The 25,230-nt window shown below is 44.7% G+C and overlaps 1 protein-coding gene across 1 annotated transcript in view; it reads left to right on the forward strand.

The window, feature by feature from the left end:
• Positions 1-6,935: 6,935 nt before the first annotated feature.
• The window catches only part of LOC121324907 (SRC kinase signaling inhibitor 1-like), a 65,716-nt gene continuing 47,421 nt past the window's right edge, over positions 6,936-25,230 (forward strand). The window contains 1 exon segment of the mRNA XM_041267109.1: positions 6,936-7,893. Within this exon segment, the coding sequence (XP_041123043.1) occupies positions 7,872-7,893 (22 nt within the window). The 5' untranslated portion in view covers positions 6,936-7,871.

Below are 25,230 nucleotides of genomic sequence, written 5' to 3' on the forward strand. Positions count from 1 at the left end.
TAATGTTGTTGTTTTTTTTTGTTTGTTTTTTAAGGGTTAAAATGTATATTTATGTATATTCATGCATGGTTACCTCATATGGGGGCGGATAAACCTCTCTTCTATTCTTTATATAGAGATATATCTAGAGATGTACAGTATCTGGAGCCATGTGGAAGATTAGCCAGCAAATAAATGCAGGAAACCCTCATGAGAGCTGGATGCCACCCCCCAGATAAGCAATGGAAAAAAATTAAAACATTTTCAATAAAAAAATAAATAAAAAATTATTATGTGAGGTTGTGTGTGGTGTGGTGCAGTGGTTCTGTGGTGTGCAGTGAGGTTGTGTGTGGTGTGGTGCAGTGGTTCTGTGGTGTGCAGTGAGGTTGTGTGTGGTGTGGTGCAGTGATTCTGTGGTGTGCAGTGAGGTTGTGTGTGGTGTGGTGCAGTGATTCTGTGGTGTGCAGTGAGGTTGTGTGTGGTGTGGTGCAGTGGTTCTGTGTGGTGTGCAGTGAGGTTGTGTGTGGTGTGGTGCAGTGGTTCTGTGGTGTGCAGTGAGGTTGTGTGTGGTGTGGTGCAGTGGTTCTGTGGTGTGCAGTGAGGTTGTGTGTGGTGTGGTGCAGTGGTTCTGTGGTGTGCAGTGAGGTTGTGTGTGGTGTGGTGCAGTGATTCTGTGGTGTGCAGTGAGGTTGTGTGTGGTGTGGTGCAGTGATGTGCTGTGTGTGTGCAGTGAGTGTTGTGTGTGGTGTGGTGCAGTGGTTCTGTGGTGTGCAGTGAGGTTGTGTGTGGTGTGGTGCAGTGGTTCTGTGGTGTGCAGTGAGGTTGTGTGTGGTGTGGTGCAGTGGTTCTGTGGTGTGCAGTGAGGTTGTGTGTGGTGTGGTGCAGTGGTTCTGTGGTGTGCAGTGAGGTTGTGTGTGGTGTGGTGCAGTGGTTCTGTGGTGTGCAGTGAGGTTGTGTGTGGTGTGGTGCAGTGGTTCTGTGGTGTGCAGTGAGGTTGTGTGTGGTGTGGTGCAGTGGTTCTGTGGTGTGCAGTGAGGTTGTGTGTGGTGTGGTGCAGTGGTTCTGTGGTGTGCAGTGAGGTTGTGTGTGGTGTGGTGCAGTGGTTCTGTGGTGTGCAGTGAGGTTGTGTGTGGTGTGGTGCAGTGGTTCTGTGGTGTGCAGTGAGGTTGTGTGTGGTGTGGTGCAGTGGTTCTGTGGTGTGCAGTGAGGTTGTGTGTGGTGTGGTGCAGTGGTTCTGTGGTGTGCAGTGAGGTTGTGTGTGGTGTGGTGCAGTGGTTCTGTGGTGTGCAGTGAGGTTGTGTGTGGTGTGGTGCAGTGATTGTGTGTTCTGTGGTGTGCAGTGAGGTTGTGTGTGGTGTGGTGCAGTGGTTCTGTGGTGTGCAGTGAGGTTGTGTGTGGTGTGGTGCAGTGATCTTGTGGTGTGGTGCAGTGAGGTTGTGTGTGGTGTGGTGCAGTGGTTCTGTGGTGTGCAGTGAGGTTGTGTGTGGTGTGGTGCAGTGGTTCTGTGGTGTGCAGTGAGGTTGTGTGTGGTGTGGTGCAGTGGTTCTGTGGTGTGCAGTGAGGTTGTGTGTGGTGTGGTGCAGTGGTTCTGTGGTGTGCAGTGAGGTTGTGTGTGGTGTGGTGCAGTGGTTCTGTGGTGTGCAGTGAGGTTGTGTGTGGTGTGGTGCAGTGGTTCTGTGGTGTGCAGTGAGGTTGTGTGTGGTGTGGTGCAGTGGTTCTGTGGTGTGCAGTGAGGTTGTGTGTGGTGTGGTGCAGTGATCTTGTGGTGTGGTGCAGTGAGGTTGTGTGTGGTGTGGTGCAGTGATTCTGTGGTGTGCAGTGAGGTTGTGTGTGGTGTGGTGCAGTGGTTCTGTGGTGTGCAGTGAGGTTGTGTGTGGTGTGGTGCAGTGGTTCTGTGGTGTGCAGTGAGGTTGTGTGTGGTGTGGTGCAGTGATCTTGTGGTGTGGTGCAGTGAGGTTGTGTGTGGTGTGGTGCAGTGGTTCTGTGGTGTGCAGTGAGGTTGTGTGTGGTGTGGTGCAGTGATTCTGTGGTGTGCAGTGAGGTTGTGTGTGGTGTGGTGCAGTGGTTCTGTGGTGTGCAGTGAGGTTGTGTGTGGTGTGGTGCAGTGGTTCTGTGGTGTGCAGTGAGGTTGTGTGTGGTGTGGTGCAATGGTTCTGTGGTGTGCAGTGAGGTTGTGTGTGGTGTGGTGCAGTGGTTCTGTGGTGTGCAGTGAGGTTGTGTGTGGTGTGGTGCAGTGATTCTGTGGTGTGCAGTGAGGTTGTGTGTGGTGTGGTGCAATGGTTCTGTGGTGTGCAGTGAGGTTGTGTGTGGTGTGGTGCAGTGGTTCTGTGGTGTGCAGTGAGGTTGTGTGTGGTGTGGTGCAGTGGTTCTGTGGTGTGCAGTGAGGTTGTGTGTGGTGTGGTGCAGTGGTTCTGTGGTGTGCAGTGAGGTTGTGTGTGGTGTGGTGCAGTGGTTCTGTGGTGTGCAGTGAGGTTGTGTGTGGTGTGGTGCAGTGATTCTGTGGTGTGCAGTGAGGTTGTGTGTGGTGTGGTGCAGTGGTTCTGTGATGTGCAGTGAGGTTGTGTGTGGTGTGGTGCAGTGGTTCTGTGGTGTGCAGTGAGGTTGTGTGTGGTGTGGTGCAGTGATTCTGTGGTGTGCAGTGAGGTTGTGTGTGGTGTGGTGCAGTGGTTCTGTGGTGTGCAGTGAGGTTGTGTGTGGTGTGGTGCAGTGGTTCTGTGGTGTGCAGTGAGGTTGTGTGTGGTGTGGTGCAGTGATCTTGTGGTGTGGTGCAGTGAGGTTGTGTGCCAGCTTGATCTCAGGGAGGCAGGTATCAGGGCCAGGCCTGGCCTGTGTAGTAAAACCGTTTGCCTTGCCACCCCCACAGGCTCTCTCAGAATCTGCCGCAGAACAGACTTCAGGTTGTCAATTCTCTGCGGAGCCGTTACCTAGGAAACCAGCAGTTAATTATTTATACAGCATGTTGGCCAGGTATGAGAGAGAGGAAAGGAGAGAGGAGAGAGGAGAGAGAGGAGAGACAGAAAGAGAGAAAATACTAGCCAGGTATGGGAGAGAGGGAAGGAGAAGGATTAAGGTTAGGCTTACTCAAACTAACACACAGACACACACACACACTCACACACACACACATACATACACACACACACACTCACACACACACACACACACATACACACACACACACACACACACACACACACACACACACACACACACACACACACACACACACACACACACACACACACACACACACACACACACACACACACACACACACACACAGAGAGAGACACTCTCTCTCATCTCTAATAGACAGACTCAGCTGGCTGGAGCCTGCGTTCCCATGGCGATGCTGCAGCAACCCAGATACCAGGACCCAGAACAAGTTAGTCATCCTGAATGCTGAGGGAGAGAGAGGAGATGAGGAGAGAGAGGGAGAGGGGAGAGAGAGGGCGAGAGGGTGAGCTTAGAGATAGAGGAAGAGGGGAGAAGAGGGGACAGAGGGGGGAGAGAGGGGGGGGAGAGAGAGAGGAGAGAGAGGGGGAGGAGAGCAGAGAGACGGGGAGAGAGAGGGAGAGGGGAAGAGGGAGACAGAGAGGGGGAGGTCGAGACAGAGAGAGATGGGGAGACAGAGAGGGAGAGGGGGAGAGGGGAGAGAGACAGGGAGAGGGGGAGAGAGGGAGAGGGAGAGGGGGTGAGAGACAGGGAGAGTGGGAGAGAGGAGGGTGTGTAAGAAAAGAGATCTGTTACACACCAAGTTCCAGTTTCAAAACCTGAGGTTGCTTTATTGTAATCACATAAGAGCGAGGTTACAGCGCTGGACTGAACTTCAAAATCCTCTACCGCAGCAGAGTTCACACAGCTTTGTTATACATGCAGGCAAAACAGCATCAGTATCCGCTTCACAAACTGCTAGTGCCTTTTGTCACGTCAACCTTCACAAACTGTTCGTTCTCAGCACTTCCCCGTTATCTACTAGCCTCCACCCCCACTTCTTACAGTCTGTTCTCTCTTCAGACATCTGTTTTGAACTGATTATCAACTCCAGGCAACTTCGGCTTACAGGCAGCACTGATTCATAGAAAAAGCAAAAGCAGTAAAAATGCAGACTCACACATTAACTGTTAAGCTTAACTATATACTGTTAGTAATTATACATTGTTAATTCAAGCAATAACAGAAAAACATAAACTTGTCAAATTCTCTCTTACAGGGGAGAGAGAACAAGTCACACTAGAGAGGGAAGAGAGAGGGACGGAGGGATTCTGTTTAATATAGAGGGAGGGGGGTACTGTTTAATATAGAGGGAGGCGGAGAGAGAGGGAGAGTGGGAGAGGGGAGAGAGAGGAAGAGGGGAAGAGGTGAGAGAGTGATAGAGGAGAGAGGGGGAGAGGGTGAGAGGGGAGAAAGAGGGGGAGAGGGAGAGGCAGAGAGAGAGAGGGAGAAGGGGGTAGAAGGAGAGGGATTATTAGCATTCATCCTGTGAGGTCAGCCCTCCTACACCTGCTAACTAACAAGGGAGAGTGGGTGTGGGAGTAGGAGTGGGTGTGGGAGTGGGAATGAGAGTGGAAGTGCGAGTGGGAACGGAGTGCGAAAGGGAGTGGATGTGAGAATGGGAGTGCGAATGCGAGTGGGAGTGAGACTGGGAATGGGAGCGGGAGTGGGTGTGGGAGTGGGAAAGCGAGTGTGCCTGGGTGTGAGAATGCGAGTGTGAGTGGGTGTGGGAGTGGGAACGCGAGTGGAAGTGTGAGTGGGAATGGGAGTGGGTGTGGGAGTGCGAGTGTCTCTGATTGTGTGTGTTTGTCTGTGAGTGTAAGCTTTAGAGCTCTCTCTTTAGTTTTAGGTCTCACACTATTGAGATGCACTTTTGTTGGCCCTGCAGGCACAAAGTGACTAAACTAAACTAAACTAAACTAAAGATTCACCACAATACATGTGCACTGTACACAATGCTTGTCTATGCTTTATCATATCTCTCTGTGCTTTACAATGCTTGCCTATGCTTTACCACACCTTTCTGTGCTTTACAATGCTTGCCTATACTTTACCATACCTCTCTGTGCTTTACAATGCTTGCCTATACTTTACCATACCTCTCTGTGCTTTACAATGCTTGCCTATGCTTTACCATACCTCTCTGTGCTTTACAATGCTTGCCTATGCTTTACCATACCTCTCTGTGCTTTACAATGCTTGCCTATGCTTTACCATACCTCTCTGTGCTTTACAATGCTTGCCTATGCTTTACCAGACCTCTCTGTGCTTTACAATGCTTGCCTATGCTTTACCATACCTCTCTGTGCTTTACAATGCTTGCCTATGCTTTACCATACCTCTCTGTGCTTTACAATGCTTGCCTATGCTTTACCATACCTCTCTGTGCTTTACAATGCTTGCCTATGCTTTACCATACCTCTCTGTGCTTTACAATGCTTGCCTATACTTTACCATACCTCTCTGTGCTTTACAATGCTTGCCTATGCTTTACCATACCTCTCTGTGCTTTACAATGCTTCCCTATGCTTTACCAGACCTCTCTGTGCTTTACAATGCTTGCCTATGCTTTACCATACCTCTCTGTGCTTTACAATGCTTGCCTATACTTTACCATACCTCTCTGTGCTTTACAATGCTTGCCTATGCTTTACCATACCTCTCTGTGCTTTACAATGCTTGCCTATGCTTTACCAGACCTCTCTGTGCTTTACAATGCTTGTCTATGCTTTACCATACCTCTGTGTTTTACAATGCTGTCCCTGTGCTTTATTACACTGTGCTGTGCTGTTACTGGGGGGGACTCAGAAGGCTGCTGAATTATTTAACTGCTCTCTGGTGTAAGTGATTGGGTTACCGTTGCACAGAAGCACATCAACACGGGCACTCACAGTGTGCTGTGGGCTCAGGGGAGCTCCCAGGGCAGCTCGCTCGTATTTGTTTGTTTTCTTCAGTTTGCTTCTTTCCATAACAGAAGCGCAGCCGGCCGCCGGTAAACCAGCACTCAGCTTCCAAGTCAGGACCACTGGGATCACCTTTATAATGACTGGAGCATCTTCCCTCTACCATGAACCCGCTGAGGTGAGGAGAGCTTTACACCTTAACTTTACACCTTGACTTTACATTGACAGGATGCTACAAGTCTACTGCTGTAAAAGTTGACTGCATCAAATGTGCAATGCATTTTTTGCAGTTTTCTCCCATGCTTTACCATGGTTTATATGCGTTCAGGAGCTGTTCCCCAGCCCAGACACATATCTGAAGACAAAAGTCGAAATGCTGTAGCTAAGTATTAAAATAATGAGTTTTCAGTTTATCAATTACTTCTCTTCTTCCTTGTATAGGTACACTGTTATAACAATATAACATTATGTCTTGAAAGGCCTGTGCTCTGCTCTCTCTCTCTCTCTCTCTCTCTCTCTCTCTCTCTCTCTCCATCTCTCTCTCTTGTTCTGTTGTTCTTTAGAAGCAGCAGCTGGGCAGCACACTGTTCCCATGTATTATTAACCAGTCAATTCGTTATCACCACCTCTCTCTCTTCCCCACTCTCCCTGTCTCCCTCTCCCTCGCTCTCCCTCCCTCTCTTCCCCTTCCCCTCTCTCCCTAACTCTGTCTCCCTCTCCCTCACTCTCTCTGTCACTCTCCATTTTTCTCTCTTCCCCCTCCCCTCTCTCCCTCACTCTGTCTCCCGCTCCCTCTCTCTCTCTCTCGATCCCTGGTACCTGCTCTCTGATCAGTTCATCCTTCTCAGTTTCTTTTCAGCTTTTCCTTTTCCCAGTGGAGAGGGAGGCAGAGATGAGCAACTCACTAAAAATAGGAAAAACAAAAACACCCGCCCCAGCTCTACAGCTTTAGCTGTTATCAACACGAGACATCAAAGCAAAATCACATGGCTTCTCTGTCAGGGTATTAATAATACATCTCTGCTCACCCTGTTTAGTTCCCAAATTCTCTTTATTTACGTCTCTAACCACCTCTCTCTCTCAGAGCCGCTTCAGTTGGAATGTATGGGAGCGGAGCAGCTGACTCCTTATAATAGCGCTACAGCATAGAACAGCGATACAGCATAGAACAACGATACAGCATACAACAGAGATACAGCATACAACAGCAATACAGCGATACGGCATAGAACAACGATACAGCATACAACAGCGATACAGCATAGAACAGCGATACAGCATACAACAGCGATACAGCATACAACAGCGATACAGCATACAACAGAGATACAGCGATACGGCATAGAACAGTGATACAGCATAGAACAGCAATACAGTATAGAACAGCGATACAGCATAGAACAGCGATACAGCATACAACAACGATACAGCATAGAACAGCAATACAGCATAGAACAGAGACACAGCGATACGGCATAGAACAGTGATACAGCATAGAACAGCAATACAGCATAGAACAGCAATACAACACAGAACAGTGATACAGCACGGAACAGTGATTCAGCCACAGTCACAGCCGGCCAACAGCAACGCAAGAGCACTGACACACTGTACCTTTAAGAGAGAGAGAGAGCGAGAGAGACAGACAGGGAGAGAGAGAGATGGGGGTAGAGAGCAAGAGCGAGAAGAGAGGTAGAGAGAAAGAGAGAGAAGGAGAACACATTAATCTATCATGAGCATTTTTTTCCCCATTCATTCTTAGCTGTGCAGAGCATCACTCCTGCATACACACACACACACACACACAGACACAGTTATCCACAAACACGCTAAGCTACGACACTGAAACGTCTTTGGGTCTAAATGCGAGGAGTGGAGCTGAGACTTGTAAGGAAGTAAGGAAGGAAGGAAGGGAAGAAGAAGAAGAAGAAGAAGAAGAAGAAGAAGAAGAAGAAGAAGAAACTCACAGCAAAGACAAGTGGGTCCAGGTTCACAATGGGCAATGCATCTTCACAAGGCATGTCTTCTATCTCCATGCATACTTAAGTAGCAGGTATTTTTACTTGTGTGTTTCCAACTGCTGGTTACAAATCGGATAACTGATGCTTCAATGCTTATTATTATATTATTATTATTATTATTATTATTATTATTATTGACATTGTTGTTGCTCTGATTATTTGTATTATTATTATTGTCATTATTGTTTTTATTATTATTTCTTGCTTGCTGGTGCTCTTTGTCAGTGTGTGCTGCCCAGTTTTTATATTGCGAGGAAGAAATATATATAATTACATTAGAAAAGAGAGAGAAAGAGAGAGCAAGGGAAGAAGAATGGTGGTGCTCTTGCATGCTCATGTAGCAGACCAGGGAGAGAAAAGGAGGGAGAGAGTAGGAGAGAGAGAAGGAAAGACTAGCCACACAGCCAGATTTACCGATTTACGATTGGTTTATGAAGAAGGGGGGGGGGGGGGGGGGGGGGGGGGGGGGGGTGAGAGGAGGACAGGGTGGCACTGGGGTGCTGCTGTTTGATATTTTGCTGACAGAGAAAAAAGAGAGGAAGAGGGAGAGGAGTGTGAGAGATATTGTACTGCACTAGAGATAGAGGAGGAAAAAGACATTTACACTGTGCATATATCTATATTCACTGTACATATATTGATAAGCAAATACATATTTATGGGGAATACATATATATATATATATATATATATATATATATATATATATAGATATATATATATATATATAAAGATATATTCATGAGGGATATATATATATATATATATATTCAGAGGGAGAGAGATGAGATATATATGATAGAGACTGAAGGACTGGTGTATAGAGAGACAGGTGGAGGGAGGGGTAGAGAAATGGAGGAAGGGATGGAGGGAGTGAGGTAGAGGGAGGGAGGTGTAGGTGAAGGGAGGGAGGTGGAGGGATTGAGTGAGGTGGAGGGAGGGAGGTGGAGAGAGTAAGTAAGGTGGAGGGAGTGAGGTTCAGGTGAAGGTAGTGAGTGAGGTGGAGGGAGGGAGGGAGGTTCAGGTGGAGGTAGTGAGTGAGGTGGATGGAGGGAGGTTCAGGAGGAGGTAGTGAGGGAGGTGGAGGGAGGGAGGTTCAGGTGGAGGTAGTTAGTGAGGTGGATGGAGGGAGGTTCAGGTGGAGGTAGTGAGGGAGGTGGAGGGAGGGAGGTTCAGGTGGAGGTAGTGAGGGAGGTGGATGGAGGGAGGTGGAGAGAGGGAGGTTCAAGTGGTGGTAGTGAGTGAGGTGGATGGAGGGAGGTGGAGGGAGGGAGGTTCAGGTGGAGGTAGTGAGGGAGATGGAGGGAGGGAGGTTCAGGTGGAGGTAGTGAGTGAGGTGGAGGGAGGGAGGTTCAGGTGGAGGTAGTGAGGGAGGTGGAGGGAGGGAGGTTCAGGTGGAGGTAGTGAGTGAGGTGGAGGGAGGGAGGGAGGTGGAGGGAGGGAGGTTCAGATGGAGGTAGTGAGTGAGGTGGAGGGAGGGAAGTTCAGGTGGAGGTAGTGAGTGAGGTGGAGGGAGGGAGGTTCAGGTAGAGGTAGTGAGTGAGGTGGATGGAGTGAGGTGGAGGGAGGGAGGTTCAGGTGGAGGTAGTGAGTGAGGTGGAGGGAGGGAGGTTCAGGTGGAGGTAGTGAGTGAAGTGGAGGGAGGGAGGTTCAGGTGGAGGTAGTGAGTGAGGTGGAGGGAGGGAGGTAGAGGGAGGGAGATGGAGAGCTCTACCGTGGGTCAGGAGCCCAGGTGCTTGTCTTTATTGCATTTTTTATGGTTGTTTTTTTCTTTTCTCTGCTGTTTGTTTTTGTCCCTAGTCTCACAGGGAAATTATAGCCTTGTTGCCGTGGAGAGAATTACTAGGGAAATGAGAGAGGGAGAGAGGAGAAAGGAAGGAGAGAGGAAAGGGAGAGGGAAAAGAGATGGAAGTGGGAAGTATGCAAATATATTCGACAGTTTTTGAAGCGAGGGGTTCGACATATTGAAGCGAGGGTACATATTTAAAAGAACCAGAGATGCTATATATATATATATATATATATATATATATATATATATTATAAGTTATTTTGTAATTAACACAGTCCTGAGGGTCGGGAAAAAACTAGCACACAGTCAGGAGCCAGGAGTGAGGTTCAGAAACCCCACTCAATGAAGTTATTATTATTATTATTATTATTATTATTATTATTAATAATAGCAATGATCAGGAGCCAGGAGTTTGAGCAGGGTTAGAAACTCACACTAGCCCTGCTGCTGCTGCACCCAGTCCTGGGGTTCAGAGCTCCCCTCAATGAAGTCTATTATTATTAATATTGCAATGATCAGGAGCCAGGAGTTTGAGCAGGGTTAGAAACTCACACTAGCCCTGCTGCTGCTGCTGCACCCAGTCCTGGGGTTCAGAACTCCCCTCAATGAAGTCTAGTATTATTATTATTAATATTGCAATGATCAGGAGCCAGGAGTTTGAGCAGGGTTAGAAACTCACACTAGCCCTGCTGCTGCTGCACCCGGCCCTGGGGTTCAGAACTCCCCTCAATGAAGTCTAGTATTATTATTATTAATATTGCAATGATCAGGAGCCAGGAGTTTGAGCAGGGTTAGAAACTCGCACTAGCCCTGCTGCTGCTGCACCCGGCCCTGTGGTCCAGAACTCCCTCTGCTTGTTCAGGTATATTATTGTAATGACCAGCCAGCCAGGACTTTCAACAATCAGACCCTTACCAAATCTGCTCTCAGTGAACTCATTCTCCTTACTGTGTGAACAAGTCTCACCCGTAAGTATGTAGATTTTACTAATTCAATTATTTAAAATCAGAATCCTGGTTGAGTGAGTTTGAATATTCGTCAATAACAACAGGCGCGCCGTTGCCTTTCTCACGCGCGAGGTAGATGCTCTCGCTCAGCGGCTCCCCGCTTCAGCCTGCCTCGAGCTTGTGTAGTTACCTCAGAGACACCGCGGAGGACAGCGATGTCATTTTAATTAATTAATATGTTAAAGTATCTCTAGGTTAGTATAACTGATCAATACCAACAGCATACCTCGGTAAGTTAAACTTAAAATGTAATCATTGGGTTTTGAACCGATTATTTTTGCAGACTTTTCATTTCATGTAGAATTGAGATACACGGACAGGCACAACGTCTGTTTAAGGAAGATATAGCGTAGGCGCGTGTGTGTGTTCTGGCCAACCGTTTTTTGCTTTAAAAAAAAAAAAAAAAACACCGCAACATGACTTGTATGACTGTATTTTTTGACTTTCTAATCTTGAAAAGATTTTTTAAAAAATCGAGAATCAAGTGGCTTATTGTTATCCGCTTTCTGATGTTAAATTCTGAATTACCCCTTTTCTCCCTGAGCACGTGAGTGTGTTCGTCTCCGTGTCTCAGAGTGCGTGTGTCTCAGTGTGCGTGTCCTCTCAGTGTGTGTGTCTCAGTGCGTGTGTCTCAGTGTGCGTGTCCTCTCAGTGTGCGTGTCCTCTCAGTGTGCGTGTCCTCTCACTGTGCGTGTCCTCTCAGTGTGCGTGTCCTCTCACTGTGCGTGTCCTCTCAGTGTGCGTGTCCTCTCAGTGTGTGTGTCTCAGTGCGTGTGTCTCAGTGTGCGTGTCCTCTCAGTGTGCGTGTGCCTCAGTGTGCGTGTCCTCTCAGTGCGCGTGCCCTCTCACTGTGCGTGTCCTCTCAGTGTGCGTGTCCTCTCAGTGCGTGTGTCTCAGTGCGTGTGCCCTCTCAGTGCGTGTGTCTCAGTGCGTGTGTCCTCCTAGTGTGTGTGCCTCAGTGCACGTGTCCTCTCAGTGTGCGTGTCCTCTCAGTGCGTGTGCCTCAGTGTGCGTGTCCTCTCAGTGTGCGTGCCCTCTCACTGTGCGTGTCCTGTCAGTGTGCATGTCCTCTCAGTGCATGTGCCCTTTCAGTGCGTGTGCCTCAGTGCGCGTGTCCTCTCAGTGCGCGTGTCCTCTCAGTGTGCGTGTCCTCTCAGTGTGCGTGTCCTCTCAGTGTGCGTGTCTCTCAGTGTGCGTGTCCTCTCAGTGCGTGTGTCTCAGTGTGCGTGTCCTCTCAGTGTGTGTGTCCTCTCAGTGTGCGTGTCCTCTGAGTGCGTGTGTCCTCTCAGTGTGTGTCTTCTCAGTGTGCATGCCCTCTCAGTGCGTGTGTCTCAGTGCATGTGTCCTCTCAGTGCGTGTGCCTCAGTATGCGTGTCCTCTCAGTGTGTGTCTTCTCAGTGTGCATGCCCTCTCAGTGCGTGTGCCTCAGTGTGTGTGTCCTCTCAGTGCGTGTGCCTCAGTGTGTGTGTCTTCTCAGTGTGCATGCCCTCTCAGTGCGTGTGCCTCAGTGTGCGTGTCCTCTCAGTGCGTGTGTCCTCTCAGTGCCTCAGTGCGTGTCCTCGCAGTGTGTGTGTCTCAGTGTGCGTGTCCTCTCAGTGCGTGTGTCTCAGTGTGCGTGTCCTCGCAGTGCGTGTCCTCTCAGTGTGCGTGACCTCAGTGCGTGTCCTCTTAGTGTGCATGTCCTCTCAGTGTGCGTGTGTCTCAGTGTGCGTGTCCTCTCAGTGTGCGTGTCTCAGCTTGCATGCGTGTGAATTGAGGATACATTTTAACTGCAGAGGACTCTGGAACAGTTCCCAGGGGAGCTACAAGGTTTCTGACCTACAATTATTCTGTTTCCTCGTCATCGATTAGGAGGGAGGGGTTGGGGAACATGCCCTGGAACCAAAGTGCACAGAGGCTGTCTGTAGACTGGTGCACAGCCCTGCATTCCCTAACAGAAAGGGTGCCCCCTCCAGTCCAGGGCAGGGCTAAGGCGTGGAGACTGAACTGCGCCCTCCCTCCCTCATAGCAAAGCAATACAGTGTTAATACAGCACAGTGAAAGCATGGTAAAGCAAAAGTAAGCACTGTAAAACCCAGAGAGGTGTGGTAAAGTAAATGCCTGTATAACCACAGAAAAAGAATTTGGGAAGAGTTTAGCAAATTTATCAGTTTAAACTTTAATAAGGGTGACATAAAATAAATAAATTAAAGGTTAAAATTGTCTTTCATCTCATCGCCTGAAATTTATTCTCATATCAGAGACGAATATACAAAACAAACAGCTGTCCTTCTGCAGTAGCTACCAGCCCACCCAGCAATTGATAACTTATTGAACTGCAGTCAGAGCCATGGGTTTGTAAATGAGCAGCCCACCTCACACGGAGCTCTGCCTGATGCCTTATTGCATTGCTTTGAAATTCAGAGGCTCTGCATGCAGAAACTGAACATGATAAAGCCAGCCGGCCCCTTACAACGCCTTCAGAAATCAATTGGGGCGATCTAACCCTTAGAAAAGTAAACCACAATATTTTTGCATCTTTAACATGCTTTCCCCATGATTATTGTATGCTTTACTATAGTTAACCCTGGTTTGCTATGCTTTTTTTAAATATGCTTTACCATACCTCTCTGTGTGCTTCCCTATACTTTCCCATGCTTTCACTTTGTTTTTTACATTCTGCTGTGGTTTTACTATGGATTATAAGGGTTAGTTTACCATGGTTTGTTTTTAATATAAGTCTTTCTCTGTGTCTTCAGACTATTACTATTGAGTGTTTAATTGTTATGGTGTATCTGTGATTCTAGAAATGGCCACTGGGGGTTGGGGTGCACCTGTAATTTCTGTCCCCCCTCCAATACATTTACAGTCAGTCAATTAGAGTCGCTGAACCGCTCATGGTCACCTTTCAAACCACTTTCTCACCTCCGAGCTACCGTATTGGGAGTCTTTTCAGAAGCTCCCTCTGAGGATGCTCTCTGTTAAATTCAGAAAAACTAAAAGAAGTTTAATAAATTCAGTGACAGACATTTGGACTAGAACTCTTTCTCAGTGTCTTCAGACAGACATTCAGAATTTATTACTATTACGTTTTTAATGTTATGGATGATGTATCTGTGAAATGGCACTGGTGTCTGTAATTGTTGTCCCCCCTGCAACACATTTACAAACACTAAAATCAGCTTAATAAATTAAATGACAGACTTTCTCAGTGTCTTTATACTATCAATGAAGACATTTCATCTATTAGATCTCATGGTTCTGGATGTGCTCTGTTCAATGGGGCGGCCACACCCCGTTGACTATCTGCACCACACAGCACTCTGAATTCCTTCCTCAGCTTAAAGACATTTCACAGCTGAGAGAAGCAGAGACAGCTGATATTGACAGTCAGGTCTGTGAGGATACCTGGGCTCTGGGACACAGTATTTATTTCTTCTCTGGCTCCCCCCTCATGATGCTGTTGCTAGGAAGTTGGACTCCACTAATCCCTGCTGGGTTGTCTATGGGAAATGAGGGAATTCTCAGATCAATCGCTGTGTAAATTAAGGTTTAGAGGGAAGCAGCTCAATCAATTTCTTAGTGAGGTGAAAAGAAGTGCGTTTAGGGTTCATGATAGCGTTTTGTTTTATTATTATTAATCACATTTTTTATTATGGGGATTATTAAAAAACATGGTTTTCGTGCACACACACACACACACATACACACACATACATATACACATATATTTAACAAGAAACATAATAATAATAATAATAATAATAATAATAATAATAATAATAATAATAATAAAAAGATGCTCAGCTAGTGATAGTGTTTTCTATTTCTGGAGGATATAGAACTGCATCTATAGGTAGCCCCCAATGCACAGTCAGTGGCTAAGCTACGTTGACGGTGTTTCTAATAATGAGTCTAGACCAGTGCTTGAAGATGGAGTTTATCTGAGACAACCAAGCTTTGAGATAAGGGTCGACACCGCCTCGCTGAGTGACTGCTTTTAGTACAAAGAAAGGGAACGAAAATCAAAACACCTAACATGGTTTTTATTCTTTTCATGACTCTACGTGACTAGGTAACCCTTGGTAGTCCATTCCATCCCCTCCCCACTCTCTGTGTGAAGAAGTTTCTCCTTCCCTGTGTCCTCAGCCTGTCTCTTAATCTCCACTCTGCATGTCCTCTGCTCCTGGTTTTTGTGCTGTGCTTTAAGTATTGGTACTGGTTAAACTCTGTCAGCTCCTTTTAAGATTTTGCTTTAAGATTAGATTGAACATAGTAGCGCATTGTAGTTCACCAAGTGGTTCATGAATCATGAATGCAGAATAAGTATGTTTTATAGCTGGCATGAATACATACTCTACCTATCTCATTTCATTTCTGTCTTTTAACAAAATGCTCCTTCATTAAATGATTATTTGTCTTATCGTGCTTCGCACAAGCAAGAAGCATGTCAGGACCATCACAAGGATGGTATTGTGAGCTGCATATCAGGGTAGGTATTGTATCGGGACATTAGGATATCGTTACACCCGTACTGTAAACTCTTCAAAATAAAACCAACAACCCTGAATTTTCCCAGTGGGGCAGTTTTAGATGAAGACGCTGCAGAGCCTCAGTAATGAATGTTCTGTCAGACTGTGAGCGAGATGATTGGCTTCAGGGGGAATCAGGAGCAAAGCAGAGTCAATTGGGAAGAAATAATAATTTATTCTGCATTCATTGCCTGGAGGGTGGCAGTGAGTGCTGGTGGTTAGAGCTGAGGGACTGGGAGGGAGGGAGGCAGTATGGCTTTTCTGGTTAGAGCTGAGGGACAGGGCGAGAGGGAGAGAGGCAGTATGACTCTAATTGTTAGAGCTGAGAGACTAGGAGTTAGGGAGGGAGGCAGTGTGGCTCTAGTGGTTAGAGCTGAGAGACGGAAAGAGGGAGGGAGGCAGTGTGGCTCTAGTGGTTAGCGCTGAGGGACTGGGAAAGAGAGAGAGTGAGGCAGTGTGGCTCTAGTGGTTAGAGCTGAGTGACTGGGATGGAGGGAGGGAGGCAGTGTGGCTCTAGTGGTTAGCGCTGAGGGACTGGGAGAGAGAGAGTGAGGCAGTGTGGCTTTAGTGGTTAGAGCTAAGAGACTGGGAGGGAGGGAAAGTTACTAAGGGAAGCTTTTATAAGGGTAAGTTTACCATGGTTTGTTTTGGTTTGTTTGTTATTCTTTATCATACCTCTCTGCTTTACCACGTTTTCACTGTGCTTTATTACACTATATTATGGTTTTACTGTTGGAAATTTTTGTAAGAGTGTGCATGGGAAATAATGGTCTAAGCAGAAATTGCCACAGACAGTCACACAGGACTCAACCACAGATGGACTCTTGGACTTGCAGACTTACAGACAATGTATTTTAAAGATGTTTACACTGTGCACAGGGCAGAACTGCGATGAAAACAAGTCGGGTTTACCAGCGTTTCTTATAAACTGCCTGGACAATTTATTAGGACCTCTCTGTGTGTCTTCTTCCCTGCTTGGGTTTGGCATGGCCCTGGTGTGGGGGTGTGTTCTCCTACTCTGGCTCCCTCCATTACTCTGGAAGACTGAATGAATAGTTTACTGAAGCAAGTCCAACAGTATAACATCACAGCTGTTTTCAAGACCATAATCTTCCTGTCCACCGTGGTGGAATTGGGAACGATTTGAGGAGTGAGACAGAGAGACTTTCTGGCATCTTCCATTGAAACCGCAATCCCGAGCACGTTTGGAATGAACTTTAACAAAGCGTCCAACATGAAATTGCATGCAAAGTGTTAATGGCACTACCATTCCTCGAAAATTATACCTTCTTGTTGCCTAGTTTCATCTCAGTAATGCTGAATAAGCCTTTATTTTTAGTGCTGTCGTGTTATTTTAACAGTGTACAACTATAAAAGCACAAACTTAATAAAGCACAGTGAAAGCATGGTAAACCATCGGGAAGCATTGTAAAGCACAGAGAGGTATGGTAAAGCATAGGGAAGCATTGTAAAGCACAGAGAGGTATGGTAAAGCATAGGTAAACATTGTAAAGCACAGAGAGGTATGGTAAAGCATATGTAAAAACATGGCAAACTGCAGTAAACACATAGATAAGCATGGGAAAACATGGGGGAAAACTGCAAATTTACTGTGATAAATAGGATACATATATATATAGAGGGAGGGAAATAGTTCCCCCATATATACCTAGTGAGAGACAGTGTATACTGTGCATTCAACACTCACTGCAGTCCTCTCTCTTTATGTCTTTGTATGTTGAAACTATTATAAGTTAGGGACCCGGTTTGTTTTCTTGTTTAATTTAGTTTTGCTAGTTTTGTTCTCTCTCTCTCTCTCTCTCTCTCTCTCTCTCTCTCTCTCTCTCTCTCTCCCCCACCCCCCCCTCTCTCTCAACACAGTGAAGTGGAAAGCAGGCAGGCAGGCAGGGAGCGAGGGGGGGAGGCAGGTGGACTCTTGCTGGGAGACTAAGTGCTTTTGAACCCTTTAGCAATCGGGTCGCTCTGCAAGGATATCCTTAATGGCAGCCAAGCGAAAAGGGAAAGATTAAAAACAAAAACTTTTGCAAGCCAGGATGTGTATTTAAAGTAAATAAATAAATAAATAAATATATTTCATTTCTTTTTTTACCCCAGATTAAATGTTTTTATTCTGTAGGCCCTGCTACACATTATAACTGTATAAATATCGTGCAGAAACCTAGAAATACATCAACATGCTCCTGGTGAAATAGGTTGCTGGTTCTGTGAGCTATTTTGTGAAAGGTTAAGTCACAGGGAGCTGTTTTGTGTGCGTGTGTGTGTGTGTGTCTGTGTGTGTGTGTTTGTGTTTGTGTGTGTGTGTGTGTTTGTGTGTGTGTGTATAGTGTCTGTGTGTGTGTGTGTGTCAGTTCAGTCTGTGTGTACAAAACAGTTTGTTGTGTGTGTGTGTTGTGTTGTGTGGTGTGTGTTGGTTGTATGTGTGTGTGTGTAGGTCACACGTGTTTGTGTGTGTGTGTTGTGTGTGTGTGTGTGTGTGTGTTTGTGTGTGTTGTGTGTGTGTGTGTGTGTGTGTGTGTGTGTGTGTGTGTGTGTGTGTGTGTGTGTGTGTGTGTGTGTGTGTGTGTGTGTGTGTGTGTGTGTTTGTGTGTGTGTGTGTGTTGTGTGTGTGTGTGTGTGTGTGTGTGTGTGTGTGTGTGTGTGTGTGTGTGTGTGTGTGTGTGTGTGTGTGTGTGTGTGTGTGTGTGTGTGTGTGTGTGTGTGTTTGTGTGTGTGTGTGTGTGTGTGTGTGTCATGTGTGTGTGTGTGTGTGTGTGTGTGTGTGTTTGTATGTGTGTGTGTCAGTGTCTGTGTGTGTTTTTTGTGTGTGTGTGTGTGTGTGTGTGTGTGTGTGTCTGTATCGGGATTTACAGGAAAAGCACCCAGCATTCCGAGTGGGGAAAAGTAACCGCAGTAAGTATTGTTATTGCTTAAAGGGTACATAAGGACCTTTTTATTTTATTGTGTTACATGTTCCCATGTGTTGCTACAACTGTTTACGTAAGCTGTGTGTATTGTTCTAAATTTTTATTTTATTTTTATTTTTTTACATTTTGACCACTTTTTTAAACCTTTAAATTATATTCCCTGCCTCAAGATGGCTTCACCTCTCAGAACTACATTTCCCATCATCCTCCTGCTTACATATGCGACTGTGATGGATTTACCAGTGAGCAGGAGGATGATGGGAAATGTAGTTCTGAGATGTCCATGCGGGTACATGTGAAGCCATCTTGAGGCAGGGAATGCAAAAACTCAAAAAAAGGAAATTTAAAAGTATTCATACCCTGACAAGGAAAATGAAATGAATAGCTAGTTGAGGCACCTTTACCAATAATAACCTCTTTTAAATGATTAGGATATTTGTCAGTGAGCTTTTGGCATGATTCTTTACTTCTCATGTGCACAGCCTTCTTCAGCTCATACCAAAGATTCTTAGTTGGATTTAGATCGGGACTGACTTTAACCATTGTGAAGTAGATTTTGATGTGTGCTTCGGATCATTGTTGTGTTGGAACGCCCAGTTGCTCTTTAAACCAAGTTTTGTAGCAGAAGGTTTCAGATGATTGGCTAATATCTTTTGGTATGCTATGGAATCCATTTAATCAAGTATTGTAACTAAATTTCATGTGCCATTATAGGAAAAACAGCCCCATAGAAGGATATTACTACCTCCATGCTTGACAGTAGGTATGGTGTTCTTTTCTTTGTACACCTCACCAGACTTTCTCCAAACGTAACGACTATCAGCGTGACCAAATAGCTTGATTTTTGTTTCATCAGTTCCTAAAACCTTTGACCAGAACTCATATCCATCATTCAAATGCCATTTTGCAAATTTTAAGCGGTTGTCCTTGTGACGTTTTTCTAAGAGTGGCTTTTTCCTTGGCATGTGACCATTGAAACCCCAGTCCCAGTTGCAGCCAGTACACTTTGAATATCTTTGGCAGTCAATCTCGGATTGTTATGAGCCTTCCTGTGACAGAGCACAGCTCTGCCCTTTAGAAATTGGCTGGGATGGGGTTAAATTCCCCTACCTGCCTGGGTTCATTGGGTTCAGGTGGCTGGGGTTGATTAGATGATTAGTTTAATTAACGATCAATCAGCGCCCAGCCCCCTGACATAAAAGGCCTCTGCTTCTCATTTGGGAAGAGGGAGTTGAGGAAGCAGGTTGGTGTGTTTGAAAGTTTGAAAGTTTTGAATCCAGTGAAGGCATTGCCCAGCCTGGAAACCTAATTTTTTTTTTAAGTTTTGTTTTGCTTTTTGCTTTATTTGTGTTTTGTGCAGATTTTTTTTGTTTTGCCCTTTTGCACTTTATTTTCTGTGGGCCTTTTTTTTTTTGCCAGCTTGCCATACTTCCTCACAATTTAGGAATTATTTAAATTGTCTGTCTTATAAGAAATAAATCACGAGATCCACCGACTGTGCTCTCCAGCTTGCCATACTTCCTCACAAGTCTGAGACTTACGTTCTGGTATAAGGATGTACCTCTCGCCAGACAGAGGGTAGCCATTGTGAACCTCTCCTTCGCAGACCCTAATACAAAACTCATTTCATAATGCAACTTCTCTGGATAAGTTAGAAACAGTCCGTTGAAAGCTTTGAGAGGGACTCTCAATGCTTGTACAATCTTCTGTATCGGTCTCTCACAGCTTTGTATATGACAATAAATAATAGCTCTTTACTTTTCCCATATTGAAAAGTAGGGAATTATTGGTTAATGACAGCACATTACGTCCTTAGCCACGTAACCCTTTTTATACTCTAAGAATGTGTTCACTAACAATCCAGCATTTGTAGATATTTCTAGAATTAGGTGTCTGGAATTGTGAATTTTACAGGAATAGATACTTGTAGACATTATTACATGCATAGCATCAAATGGTAATGAAATGAATAGTAAAGAATTCGTCTGAAGGACAGAGGATGTTTGAATACATGTTTGGTCTTCTGAATGAGCATGGATTTTGACAGGACGTAAATTCAGTTGGGTCTGCATATTTTTTCGCTAAGATCAAAGACATGTGAAATCAGACATTTTTTTATGTAAGCCACAAACCCTTTTTATACTCTAAGAATGTTCACTAACAATCCAGCATTTTGTAGAATTTTCTAGAATTAGGGTCTGCATTGTCATATTTACATTTCTAGCATCTTGTAGACAATACTATCATAGCATCAAATGGTATGAATACTGTTGAATTAGCATTTTTGGAGTTTTGCAAAACAATTGGTGGAATAAATAATTGCAGACATTAGTTTTATTTTTTTCCTCATCCACAAAAGCAGAACTTTTTTTTATGAAAGATTTTTCCAAAATTCTTTGTTTTTCTCAATTATACATTTTGATTGGGGTTTATAAACTTACAGCTGGAGAGAGAGAGAGAGAAAGAATGAGAATGAAGGAAGTGGTCCATTGAATTGCTGTCTGTGTTGTTCTGTTCTTATGCACTTGTGTTCACACTGCAGTCCCTTTGGGCAGAATCTGACAAATCCTGTCATGCAAAAAAACAAACCTTTTTAGAAACTGAATTTGAATTTGAAAGGAGGAGAGGGGGAGAGAAAGGGAGGAGATGATATGATAAAATGAGCAAGAAAGATGGGGAGGGGAAGAGAAAGAGGAAACAAGAAAAAGAGAGAGTGAGCAATGAAGATAGACGTCGAGTTAGAGAGAGCATTAAAGAGGTGGGTCTTTTAGCAAACATCCTTCCTCATTGACTCCACTTGACTGCTCCTCTGAAAGGCAATCTTTATAACGGCACTGAGGACACTTGAAGGACATTCGGTAGAAACAGCTGAGCAGAGCACAGAGCTTCCGTTTTTGTTTAAAATGAAGACTAACAGCCCTTGAGAGCACACATGGTGAATCGCACACTCTGACACGCACACACACAGTGACACACATACGCACACACATTGACACGCACACAGACACTGACATGCACAGACAGACACACAGTGAAACACACACACACACTGACATCAGACACATAGACAGCAACAGACACACAAACACTGACACACACACAAAGACACGGTGACAGGTGTGCACACAGACACTCACTCGCAGAGGCTGCAGCCCCACCATTCTACAGGCCATTCATTCATTCACTAGCATTCACAACAATTTAGCATTTCAGTATTACTACTGAGATGAAACTAGAAGAAACTGAATCACGCATACAAATGTGTAGGCTATTCACTGTATATTTCGCAAGTTTTTAGCAAACATGTATTTAAATGTTCTGATTTTCTTGCACAACTCCCAAGCACACTGAGACATTTCTATAACCCAGTCTAGAACCAGGTGATCTTTATTAAAATGAAAATGGATCTTAGCTACAACAGTCTAGTGTAGTACAGTTTCATAAGTAACTCCTATTTTTTTTTTAAAAGGGACCAATGTTTAGAGTTTTTTTAATTTTTTTTTTATTAGTGCTCCCTTGCCTTTTTATGGTGTTTGCATATTAAAAAAATAAAAACATGGCAAACCATAGTAAACTGTGGTAAATGCATGGGAAAAGCATGGGGGAAAACTGCAACCGTGCAAATATACCAGCGGTGAACTTTTGTAAGGGTAACAGTGAGGTGAAGATAGTCTCTGGTTTCTCTGTGTGTGTGTGTGTGTTACACAGGCCCGCAGACTGCCCAGGCTAACGATGGGGGCCCCAATCAGTGTTTCTGTGGACTGCCTGATTACACAGCAGTGACAGCGTGTATAGGTTAGTGAGAACTGTGTAGGTTATGAGACTATATATATATATATATATATATATATATATATATATATATATATATATATATTATTATATATAATAAATTATGTTATTATACAGTGTTTGCCTATGCTTTACCACGATTTATGTGCTTCATTACATTTTGCTGTGCTTTTACCACAGGAAACTTTTATAAGGGTTAGTTTACCCATGGTTTGTTTTTTAATATGCTTTATCGTACCTCTCTGTGCTTTACAATGCTTCCCTATGCTTTACCATACCTCTCTGTGCTTTACAATGCTTGCCTATGCTTTACCTTCCCTCTCTGTGCTTTACAATGCTTCCCTATGCTTTACCATACCTCTCTGTGCTTTACAATGCTTCCCTATGCTTTACCAGACCTCTCTGTGCTTTACAATGCTTGCCTATGCTTTACCATCCCTCTCTGTGCTTTACAATGCTTGCCTAAGCTTTACCATACCTCTCTGTGCTTTACAATGCTTGCCTATGCTTTACCTTCCCTCTCTGTGCTTTACAATGCTTCCCTATGCTTTACCAGACCTCTCTGTGCTTTACAATGCTTGCCTATGCTTTACCATACCTCTCTGTGCTTTACAATGCTTCCCTATGCTTTACCAGACCTCTCTGTGCTTTACAATGCTTGCCTATGCTTTACCATACCTCTCTGTGCTTTACAATGCTTCCCTATGCTTTACCAGACCTCTCTGTGCTTTACAATGCTTGCCTATGCTTTACCATACCTCTCTGTGCTTTAACCTGCTTTCACTTTGCTTTATTACACTTTGCTGTGCTTTTAATCTGGGAAACCTTTATAAAGAAATGCAGTAGACAGACAATGCATCAGTTAGGTCCCTTTAAAGAGGGTTTCAGTCACATAGAAACTGCTTGTTTTGTAGTGTCACGCTGAACTTGATTGAGGCACGCTGTCTGTCTTCAGCTTTAAATATTCCTTATGGCTTGCCCTGGTGCTGGTTGCTAGGCGACCTCTTTAAATAATACAATAAAAGTGCCTGTGGCTCCCAGCCTGCCGCAGTCAGATTCAGAGATAGCAGCGCTGCTGGGAGGAGAGGGGACGTAGCCTGCGATGCAGAGGAGTGAGGGGCTTCTGCTGTCAGAAACACACTGTCCCAGACCTGAAATAACATGCCTCTGTCTCTCTTGGTCTGTCAGTCATTTCGTGTGTGTCACAGTGTGTTTGTCTCACTGTGTGTGTCTCAGTATCTCATTGTGTGTGTCATGGTGTCTCTGTGTCTCAGAGTGTCTCTCTTAGTGTGTGTGTTTCTCTGTTCTCGTTATCTTTTCTGGCTGTGGAGAGGTTTTCACTGAGCTATGAAGCAGTTCTCCGTCCCTTGAGGTGGATTTCATTTGATTTGATATTGATTCAGACACCCCTTCCCCACCTTTACCAGGAAAGCTTGGTAAAGCATAAGCAAGCAATGTAAAGCCTGTACTGTACCGTGGTCCCCAGTGTTAGAAATTGCTGCTTTGCAGTATCACAGTTTAGTGCACAATACAGTAGGCTGTTGCCTATTGTTGCTTTTAAAATGTGTGGCAAACCTTTTGACTAGCCCTTCCCACAAGGCAAGCTTTTATAAGAGAGATAATGACAGACCCACAGTGTATGTGTGTGTGTGTGTGTGTGTTTATATATATATATATATATATATATATATATATATATATATATATATATATATATATTTAACAGCTGCAGTAAGACTTGTTCAGATATATGTTGAAAGCTCTTCTTGCCGCTGCTCTTATCTAGCCCGCTGCAGACAGGCAGGCCGTCATTTGGAGCTAATCTATGAGAGATCCCTGATGAGAAGATACTCGTTTGCAGCAGCTCCGCACGTACAGTGGGATTAGAGCATGTGAGCCGTCACGCTTAGACTGCCTGATTCTTGCTTAACACTGCAGAGTCTGCAGTGTATGTATGTATGTGTGTGTGTGTGTCAGTGTCTGTGTAGGTCAGTGTCTGTATGCTTGTGTGTGTGTGTGTGTGTGTGTCAGTGTCTGTGTGTTAGTGTATGTTTGTGAAAGCATGATGAAGCATAGGGAAGTACTGTATAGAAAAGCAAAATATAATAAAGCATATTAATAAACATGGTAAACTATGGTAAATGCAGACTATAGCCATGGGAAAAGCATGATGGTAAAACTAAAAAAATGCAGTGCAAAATCACTGGTAAACATTTATAAGGATGTCTGTGTCTCAGTGTGTGTTGGATTTCTAAGCTGTGTGTGTTTTTACAGTTCTAGGTCATATTACAGTTCTTAAGATATTGACAGGCTGTTCCACATTTCTTGGTGCTTTGATCTTTGGTAACTGGTAAGAGTGGTTAGATGAGGCAGGGACTTACGTACAAGGCGATTAATATCTGGATCTTGGGTTTTCCAAACAAACTTCGAAAGTTGAAGTGTTTGCATCACCGGGATTTATTTACATTTCCTGTCCGTAGATTTTAAGTCAAAGTGAAAGGGGTGTGTGTGTGTGTGTCAATCACTTTGTGTATATATCTGTGTGTGTTTGCCTTTTTGTATCAGACTGTGTGTATGGGTATGCCTGTGTGTGTGTGTGTGCGTCTCTCTCTCTGCGTCAGTCACTTTTTGTATATCTGTGTGTGTGTTGGTTTATTCCCCTAACACACGTTAGTTTAAGGTTATATCAACTCATATCAATGTTAATCACACCAGACTGCGTAGAAGCAGGGAAATGCCACTCATCTGATACCTCCATTTAAAATTGATCCCCTCGGACGTACGAAAGTTTCCTACAGTAAATCTGCAAGACAGTTTTTTTGTTAGCACTGCGGCTCTGACATTATCTCCCTTAAAAAAGTTTTCTGCTTTAAATTTGTACGGAAATGTTTTCCTCCCATGCTTTTCCCCATTGATATACTATGCGTTTGCCATGGTTTTTTATGAATATGCTTTACCATACCAGTCTGCGCTTTACAATACTTGCCTATGCTTTACCATGCTTTCACTGTGCTTTATTACACTGTGCTTTGCTTTTACTGTGGGATACTTTTATAATGATTAGTTTAATATAGTTTGTCTTTTAATGTGCTCTACCATAACTCTCTGTGCTTTACAATGCTTGCCTATGCTTTACCATGCTTTCTCTGTGCTTTACAATGCTTGCCTGTGCTTAACCATACCTCTCTGTGCTTGACTACACTGTGCTGTGCTTTTACTGTGGGATACTATTATAAGGGTTAGTTTACCATGGTTTATTTTGTAATATGCTCTAGTGTGCCTCTCTGTGCTTCACAATGCTTGCTTG

Source organism: Polyodon spathula, chromosome 12, assembly GCF_017654505.1.
Source record: "Polyodon spathula isolate WHYD16114869_AA chromosome 12, ASM1765450v1, whole genome shotgun sequence".
NCBI lineage: Eukaryota > Metazoa > Chordata > Actinopteri > Acipenseriformes > Polyodontidae > Polyodon > Polyodon spathula.